The following is a 9,816-nucleotide window of genomic DNA, read 5'->3' on the forward strand; positions in this document are numbered from 1 at the left end:
GGAGGTGGGCAATGCTGAGGGTAAAACATATCAATGGAAGGAATGATAAGTTGATGGAAAAACATGTGGTGGAGGGGGAAGTGAGAGTTCACAGTCTGAAGTTGCTGAACTGATAAAATGAAAGGGACAGAGAGCTGTCTGAGTCCACCAGAATTAGTCAATAGAAATGTGAATGCCCACACACAGACACGCTTCTCGGGAACGTATTGGTTCCCTGCAGTTTGAACTCAGCTTCTCAAAGCAAACACAATGTGAATGAATCCCGCCGTCTCCGCCGCAAAGAAATGAAGAAAACATGCGGTTTGACCAACGGAAAACCTCATCGAAGGGCTCGTCCGGGATTTGAACCCGGGATCTCTCGCAAATTCCGTCAGCGAGACACCCAAAGCGAGAATCATAACCCTAGACCAACGATCCCCGCGAAAAGAGCCAAAGCATACTGTAATTGCCATCGAAAATCAATCTAACATCTGCGGAGAACGCCAAAAGTACTGCAACATCTCAGGTAGTCAGGCGGCATTTGTCGACAGGACAACAAAGTTCGTCTTTCACCATCACCTTTCATTAAAACCGGGACAGGTTAGAAATGTGGTACGTCTTAACCAAGTGAATTACCGGAGGGAGGAAACAGAACAGCAGGAAAGGGCTCTAATAGGGGGCAAGTCAGGAGAGATTAAATGAGAAGAGGCCTTGGGTCCCTGGCCACAGAGTTAGGTTAGCATCAAATCAGAGAATAATGACACCACGGTATGAGGCCATTCCGGCCGCCGTGTCTGTGCCAGCTCTCTGTTAGCGCAATGGAAGAAACAAAGAAACAAAAGATATGTCTGGAGGAGCTATCGATGGCAGATTGATCAACAACTACCGCCCGGACACAAAGAACAAGTGGAAACAAGATTGAAACCCAAATCTGCGATGTAAGGACACACAAAATGGGTGCAGCATTTACAGTGTGAAACTGCTGAACACACACTGAGTGTGAAAGCTGTATTGAGTCCAGTGGAAAGATGCGCTGCTGTTCCTCGAGTGTCTGTTGAGCTTCTTTGGAACATTTCACGACTCCGAGGTCCGGGAGGTCAGCGTTAAGATCCAGCTCTCCAGTCAGTTCAATTCTCCACTTTGGCTCTGTGGATAGATGGGTCACGTCCCTGTGGTTAACACAGATCTGGAGCATCAATTTTATCCAAACGCACTCCAACTCAGACACTGTCTCTCTCTCTCGAGCATCATCTGTGGGGAGAGAAACGACGTAAACATTCCGAGTCCTGAGAAATGTTTTTCAGAGTGGGGCAATGTAAATCAACCCCGCCGTCAGCGTCGCAAACAATTCATAATCTCTGACCTGGAGTAAAGAGCTTGTCCTGGAGTTAAACCCACGACCGCTCCCATAGGCATTGATTGAAAATCCCTAAACGAGAACCAGACCTCGAGACCAAAGAGCACAAATTTAAGACCGACAATAAGCAAAATATAACTTATGTTAATTTCGATACCTTATGGTTTTATATGTTGAAACATCTGTTTTTTTTAAGAAACAGCTGTCGTCTTGGAATAAGTGACGTGGCCTCTCAGCCTCCCTGTTACAATCTGCAGCAACACAGTGACATAGAACATAGAACAGGCCCTTCGGCCCTCAATGTTGTGCCGAGCCATGATCACCCTACTCAAACCCACGTATCCACCCTATACCCATAACCCTACAACCCCCCCTTAACCTTACTTTTATTAGGACACTACGGGCAATTTAGCATGGCCAATCCACCTAACCCGCACATCTTTGGACTGTGGGAGGAAACGGGAGCACCCGGAGGAAACCCACGCACACAGGGGAGGACGTGCAGACTCCACACAGACAGTGACCCAGCCGGGAATCGAACCTGGGACCCTGGAGCTGTGAAGCATTTATGCTAACCACCATGCTACCCTGCTGCAATGACGTTGTACATTGTACACTTCCGTTGCTTGCCAGCTGTTTCTGTAGTGTACTGGTTATCACATTCGCCTCACACGCGAAAGGTCCCCTTTTCAAAACCAGGCAGAAACATCTCGTGCTTCCAAGTTTGCATTTTGCTGAATATTACCTCAATCTCGTAATTGGTCTCAATCAACGAGGAATAGCCAATGACGTGCATCGCTGTGGCCGAGTGGCGCAATGGATAACGCTTCTGACTACGAATTCCAGGTTCCACTCCTGGCTGGCTTACAGTTCAGAGCTTTTGCGTGCGCTTTAACTCAGTGGGTGGGACAGCTGATTCTTTGTGCAGAAAAATGAAGATTGCGTTTCGTCATTTATTTAGGTTTTTGGGAGACAATATTTAACATTTGTGTTTTGATGTGTATTTCAATAAACCCAATCAGTAGTTATACATTAGATTGAAGAGAATCCGTCAGCAGAGGGAGGCAGGCAGCAGTGTGCTGATTAGAAAGTCACGAGAGATCAATGCCAAAGCCAATAGGGACGTGGAGATGCCGGCGTCGGCCTGGGCGAGCAGTAAGAAGTCTGACAACACCAGGTTAAAGTCCAATCATGATGGTATCCTGAGTGATGTCACAATAGGCCTGACCCCCTGTGGCTGGAACAGTGTTGACAGAGCCTGGGATCCCTCTCTCTTTCTCATTCTCTGACTCATTTCATTACCACTCACTGAGAAATTTAACCAGACATGTTTCTAATAATACTGGCGACGCTCTGGGACGGTCAGTATACGATTAGGTTCATCGTGACAGTTTAGCATATTGATTGCAAATAGTTTGCACTCAACATTAATATCGTTAACGATAAGATATGTACATGTTATGTGTAGCTTGGCAAATGAGAGTTTACACACTTACGTCTCGATAGACACACGTTTCGCTTGACCCTATTTAATCTCGTGCTCTTTTGTTCATCTACTTTCACAGGGGGATTATGTGCATTGACTCAGTCTCCAGTGACATTAACTGTGTTAGAAGAGCGTTCGGCGCAGTTAATTTGCGAGTATACAGATCAGGGTATAAACACCATGCAATGGTATCGGCAGAAACAGGCACATCCTCCAATTTGCATAATTTACAAAGTAGCAGTACTGAAGAAAGATAAAATCTCAGGACGATATATGGCGACTGATGATTAGTCTACAAAGTCTGGTTACCTGAACATAAGCGCCCTGAATGTGGAGACGGGGTTTATTACTGTTCAGTGAGGCACAGTGTCTGATACAAGACAAGAAGTCGTACAAAGACCTCCTTTCTTCTCGGCTGAGGGTTTTTGATGCCTCTAACTGCGAAAGTCTATTTCCGTGCTCGCAGTGAACAAAACTGACAGGTTTATGTGAGACACATTTGCATTGATGTCTTTATCCTTGTCCACCTGAACAGAAAGCCGGTCTAGGAAACCCTGAGACTTATCTCCATGATCCGAGTTATATCACCACAGCAATTATTTCGGAGCTTAACCTGAATATTGATGTTCCAACAGAGGCGACCCAGGAGTAGTGAGTCTGTGTTACTTGTTGCGGCAAAAGAACACAGGCTGTGTCAGAGTCTGGGATGGATTCTAACACATGGAATAAACAATGTCCCTTTGAACATAGTCTTCCCAAGCAGCACGGCCATTATCAGAAACGGCCCTGGAGAGAACACGGTGTCTAATGTAGACTTCAGCGGAAAAAGAATCCTTGTTATTAAACGCAGATCAGAAACAGATTTCATTTATCTGGCGACTAAGGGACGTTTTCCAGCGACAGTGTTACAAACTGTAGGTCCGTCTCAGCTGCTTTTTGCAGAGCTAACCGCTGTTCCACCGCAGCCCAATGGTGCTTTAGCATCTGGACTTGGGGAACAGGCTGTCAGTGAATCTAAGCAACGCGAACAGAGATCTAGCCAGTATCCTTATAAGAATACAGGTTTCACTGTTAGGCACGGGGTAGGAATGGCCCCGGTCATCTGGTTATTGTCAGGCGGAAGAATTAGGCTGTGAATTGTGTCAGAAAACATTCAAATAAACATTTGTAAATAAACATTGAGGTAATTCTGAGCTTTTGGCTTGTTACCAGCAAATTAGTCGAGCCAAATAGACACTATGTGCCGGCTGTGGTCGAAGAGACCCAGAAACTGAGAGCGTGAATGGGGAAAGGATTTCACATTGATTCCGAAAGACAGGACAAGATCACAAAAAGGCAGAAAGTGTGTGAACGCACCACAAATTAATTTTTGAAATTAATTTACAGTATAGCTGCAAGTTAAAAATCGAACTAATAACATTCCTCAGCTGCTGCTTACGTTATTGTTGGGTGTTGTGTTTTGTTCTCATATCTTAATCATGACCCTCACAGGCTCAGTTATTGTTTATGTTTTCAGTGCGAGCGAGCCCTCTGCTGACAATAACTGGAACTCTCACGCTGGGGTTTTTGTACAGGCTCCGCTATTTCTCTGCATCAGTGTGGGCTCCATGGCACAGAAATACACGGCGGTGTCGGAGAGAAGCGCCGCGGCGATATTTAAAGGAACCGTTTTGTTTTCTTTGTTTAAAATAGCCGAGAACCTGGTTGGCAAATCTTGAGACGTAGCTCCTGAGCTATATATCTTGAATAAATATTTCGGAGCTTCCCCGGGAGACTGGATGTACCAGAACAGAGTTGGAGTACCAGTTGTCGAGTAGCTGCAGCCCAGTGTTATTGCCCGTCCTTCCAGAGCTGTTAATTCAGCGGGATCCTGGAACACTTCATCTTTGCCATTTGTTCCTGCAACAAATTACAGAATCTATTAAATACCTGGGAGCGAACGCTGGGAACACACAGTGACCATTTGAACATAGACTCACCGGGCAGCAAGACCAACAGTATTAGAAAAGAACATCGAGACAACATGGTTGCTGCTTTAGAATTTCACAGAAGTCACAGAATTGTTAAAACATGTTAACTCTTATAGTCTGACATGAAAAAGGAAATTCAAAGGCAGATTTCATTTATTGGGTAACTAAGGGGCGTGGCCCAATGGTAGGATTGGCTGGCTTCTCATTGCTGCTGATCACGCAAGTGAACACATGTGCTCCCTGTCAGCAATTGGCTAACACTCAGTATTAGTGTCAGCTCAGTGACTAACTCTTTCTCTAGATCGCACTGTCTGTCTTTTTCTGCGTCCTTTGTTCTTCTCGATGTTTGTCTGGCTCTTTCAATCGTTAAGTATGTCTGTGTGCCAATCTCTTTCCTCTGTATCTCGGAACCTCTCTCTCCTTCTACCCCGTGTCAGGAAAGCGCAGAATGGGAGCGTCACGGTAGCGCAGTGGTTAGCACTGCTACCTCACGGTGCTGAGGAGCCGCGTTTGATCCTCGGTCTCGGGCACTGTCCATGTGCAGTTTGTGCGTTCTCCCCGTGTCTGTGAGGATCTCACCCCGACGAACACAAAGATGTGCAGGGTAGGTGGATTGGCCACGCTAATTTGCCCCTGGATTGAAATCAAAATGAATTGTGTACTTTAAATTTATTAAAACAAAGGAAAGTGCAGAATGTGGAACATTCATTTTCTCCCAGTCTGCCATGTCAACAACTTCACCAAACCACGTGTTCCAGGAAGGAGGGAGCAGAAGCATCAGACAAAATATACTCCCCGGAACTCTGAGACACTCAATTAGAAATCAAACTGCCTCTCGGATGAATTGCAGATCCGGGAATTCCCGAGAAATTTCTTCACCTAGTAGAGGTTAGAATATGGAAATGTCCATTACAGGTAGTGACAGAGGCGAATTGATGCATTTAAGGGGCCAAGGAGGCAGGAGGGTTTGGAAGGCTATCTTCGAGTTGGATGAAGCTGGTTAGAGGATATTGGTAGAAAGTGTGAGCATCTCGGTACTGAGTCAGATGTTCTTTTCAGGAGTATAAATTCCATTTCATTTTATAGAACAGTCTGCGAGTTTTTATTGTCAGTTCAGTTGAATTTTTAAGCAATGATTTCCGCTTTCTATAACCGTGTGCTCCAGCTCTTAGCAATGGAGATTCTGTGACTCAGCGGGAATCCTCACTCGCTCAGACAGAGGGGAAGATGTCACTTTAACCTGCACTTATACCGACGATGCATTTTACTTATTCCGTCACCGTCAGTACCCTGACAGACAGCCTGGGGTTGCTGCCAGGAGGCACGAGAACGGCAGGGATTCACTTAAGGCGGATTTCGCGCCGAAATTATTTTTCGATTTAGTGCAACAGTCGGACAAGTTGTACCCCTTGACAATCTCGGAGCTGCGGCTGTCTGACACCGCGGTCTTTTACTGTGCACAGAGTGTCGCAGTGATGGGAGCGAGTGAAAGTCTCGAGCAAAAACTGCCGCAAGTTTCTGGGTCACAGCTGCTGTCTGTTGAAGAGTTTTTAAACAGCAGATCGGCTACTGACAAGTTAATAGATTCTCGTGCACATAACCGACAGCACAATCCATAGCAACACCGCCTAAAACGGTTCGCATTGAATACTGATTCAGTCTGATTGTTGCATTAACTGTGAGAAGAAGGAACTTGCTGCAGTTCATTTCGAGTCTCGGAGAACTCGCTACTACCATTGCGAGTACTGCCACCCGTGGGACTGGAACTATTGACATCCGTGCACCTCTGATGAGGAAAAAAAAACTCCGAGTGAGAGCAAAGACTTTTCTGTTTGTGACATCAGGCTGTAATGTAAACCGAATCCAGCATGGTGAGGAAACTCCCAATTAATAGACTAGGCTGATAAAATTCCTCTCAATGTTAAATACACTAACGAATATTAAAACTAAGAATGAACAGTCACATGAACAGTTATAAAGGGGTATTTTCAGGACATGATTAGAAGCCAATGAAAATAATATAGTAAACTGTGAGGTCAGGCGTTGTACGTTTTCGGTAGCGGAATGGTCACCGAATGGTCGGAAAAACGGGTTAATGGAAGAATAACCAGAACATTTTCTTCACTACATGTTCTGCAGCTTTGGATTTGGATTTTAGTGTCACAAGTGCCGAGGTAGAATGAAAAATATTGTTCTGCGTACAGTCCAGTCAGATTGTTGCATTAATGAAAAACAGGATATACGATAGATGCACAATATAAATCTATAGGCACAGACATCGGGTGAGCATACGCAGTGTAGTATAATAATAATATTAATAATCTTTATTAGTGTCACAAGTAGGCTTACATTAACAATGCAATGGAGTTACTGCGAAAATCCCCATGTCGCCACACAAGGACAGTTCAGTTCTTAAGAGGGTCATTCAGAAGTCTGGTAACAGCGGGGAAGAAGCTGTTTTTGAATCCAGCTTGTCTGCCTGCTATTGCGGCTGCATTTACTTGTTGTGTTACTTCCTGTAACCGCTACATCACATCGTTAAGTATTGTTTTCAACATTTCTTTCGCGACATTGTTCAATTACAAAATGGTACAAATACTCCAAATATTTCTTTTCATTCTGTCTAGAATGTATTTAATGTGAATGGAATGGAACAGAACTTTCCCAATGCAGCACTATTACTTTCGGCTTTATACTTATTTCAATATTTTCAAATGAGAAAAATCTGCAGGTTTATCTCCCAATCTGTACCCAGTTCCATTCACAGTGTCACACTGCGACAGTGATTTTGTACCAGACTCCCTCTGGTTGCTGTCACTGTCTCTCAGTCCGCAGTACTACACCGCGCTGTCAAACAGCAACAGTTCCCGGATGTTGAAATTACCCTCACTCCTCGAACTGTCCAAAGATGCAGAAAATCGACTCCCCACGCCCACTGCTCTGGAAACATCTCCGTAATTAGGAATGTAGATCAAGAATATGGGGGCTTCGTCCCGGTCCTGACGGTACAATTGCAAATAATATGTACCAGCTGTGGTCGAATAGCTGAAATCAATAGTAATCAATTCTCCTTCAAACTTTGTCGCTGTAACAGGTTCCTGTGAAACCATATCTGCACCGATAGTACCTGCGAAAAATAGAAATCCGAGCTTAAACTTTGTATTACTTTGTTAGAAATCATGCAATCATGGAATTGTATATATTACAGTTAAGGGTGGATCACAATGTAAGTATCGCGAGCTGTCTGGAAATTGTGCCCCTTGGGAACTTACCAGTTAAGTGAGTTGCAGCTCTGATGAAAATGTAACAGGCATCTCAACATGTTCAGAGATGGTAGTGGATTTGAACTGTGAGTTGCAGCTGAATTGTTGCAGTCCAGAGTTCAGAAGATGTGAGTAATATCCGGCCTCACAACCGATTGGTTCATTCCCGACAGAGTCAGCAGGAGACACCCAATCAGCTCAAAGCTCCTGTGTCCTACATTTCATCCAATTAGATCCGTTTCTTTGTTACGTCAGAGCGAGGAGCCCGGAACCACTTGCACCTGTTTTCAGAACAATGAACTGAACACAAGAACATCAGATGATGAGGAGCAGGATCTGCAGTGGACGATTTGCCCCTTCACATGGGGGTGCTCTGCAATTGTACAGATCATAGTTGTTCGACCTGGAATCTAATTTCCTGCACCACCCTCATCTCCCTTATTTCCCCGAATATCGCCAAATCCAACATAGGTCTCGAAACAACTAAACGACGAACAACTGTCGCTCTCTGTGACACAGAAAGGGCGTGAAAGCGAATGTTGGTCCTATTATTGAGCGTATCTTTGAGACAGGGCACAGATGGATGCTATTTAGTGTTGTCATGACGGTGGCATTTGGAGAGCTGCTCGCAAAGCACAGAAACTACTATAAAAAGGGATTTAGCAGACAATGATACACGTTCAGCACTACAGAAAGAAATAATTAGGGCTAGCTGCTCTTTATAATATTGCTTTGTTTACATAAACAGTTCACAATCCAGGTGAAAGATCTAATTCAGTGAATTGAGGTGAGAGTGCTTTACCTGTTTTTGTACGGGTTGAGAGTCCCTCTGTAACAGTGTGGGGCTCAGAGCACAGAGATACACGGCAGAGTCAGAGACACGGACCCCGGTGATATTTAAAGGAATCGTTTTCTTATCCTTGTCTAAATCAGCAGAAAACCGGTCAGGGAAATCTGAAGACCTTTCTCCCTTCCCCGCGCTATATTTCTTCAGTAGGTATCTCGGAGCTTCGCCTGGATACTGGATGTACCAGAAGAGAGTCTCGCCAGTATATTTTGCTTTGTAACTGCAGTTCAATATTGCTGTCTGTCCTTCCTGAACCGTTAATTCAGGCGGATCCTGGGAAACCGAATCTTGGCCGCTGGTTCCTGCAACAACATATAGAATGTGTCAGAAATCTGTGAGTAAATATAACCCATGAAACACAGGAGGAGGATTTGAGCTCAGACTCACCGGGCAGCAAGACCATTATTATCAGTAAATCACACAGGGAGCACATGGTTCCTGATTGAACAGTAAAAAGCGACACTGTTTCAAATATGTTGCTGCTTGTAGTCTCATATCAAAGTGCAAACCCAGACCAGTGGCAAAGAGTAAACGCAGATCAATTCTTGGGAAACTGAGGGACGTTTGTCAGTACTACGATTGGCTGGTCTCTCAGCTCTGACGTCAGCTGAGGGCCAATCACTGTCAGGTGAGCGTTTATTAATGCGGGTTCTCTCCAATCACATTCCATCCCTGGCTGTGTGTTTGTCTTTCTCGCTCCCTTCCTCACATTGCCGTCATTCTGTCACTTGCTCGGTTGAAATCGTTTTCCTTCGACCTCAACTTTCACATCTTTCCTGAGGTAGATATTCCTCCCCAAAAATGTGAAAGATAAAATAAATATTTTAATATCAGTCTCACACACAGATATTAACGAGGCCATTCAGTGCACGAACATAATTAATAATTACTGTTTTAAAGGTACCCGGGATAAA

At 44.6% G+C, this 9,816-nt stretch overlaps 1 gene segment (V, D, J or C); it reads right to left on the reverse strand.

Annotated features, from left to right (window-relative positions):
• Positions 1-8,306: 8,306 nt before the first annotated feature.
• Positions 8,307-9,335, reverse strand: LOC119961727. The segment is given in 3 exon segments: positions 8,307-8,336; positions 8,858-9,204; positions 9,290-9,335. Coding segments are annotated over 3 exon segments (423 nt in total).
• Positions 9,336-9,816: the final 481 nt, after the last annotated feature.

This window comes from Scyliorhinus canicula, unplaced genomic scaffold, assembly GCF_902713615.1.
Source record: "Scyliorhinus canicula unplaced genomic scaffold, sScyCan1.1, whole genome shotgun sequence".
In the NCBI taxonomy this organism is placed as follows: Eukaryota; Metazoa; Chordata; class Chondrichthyes; order Carcharhiniformes; family Scyliorhinidae; genus Scyliorhinus; species Scyliorhinus canicula.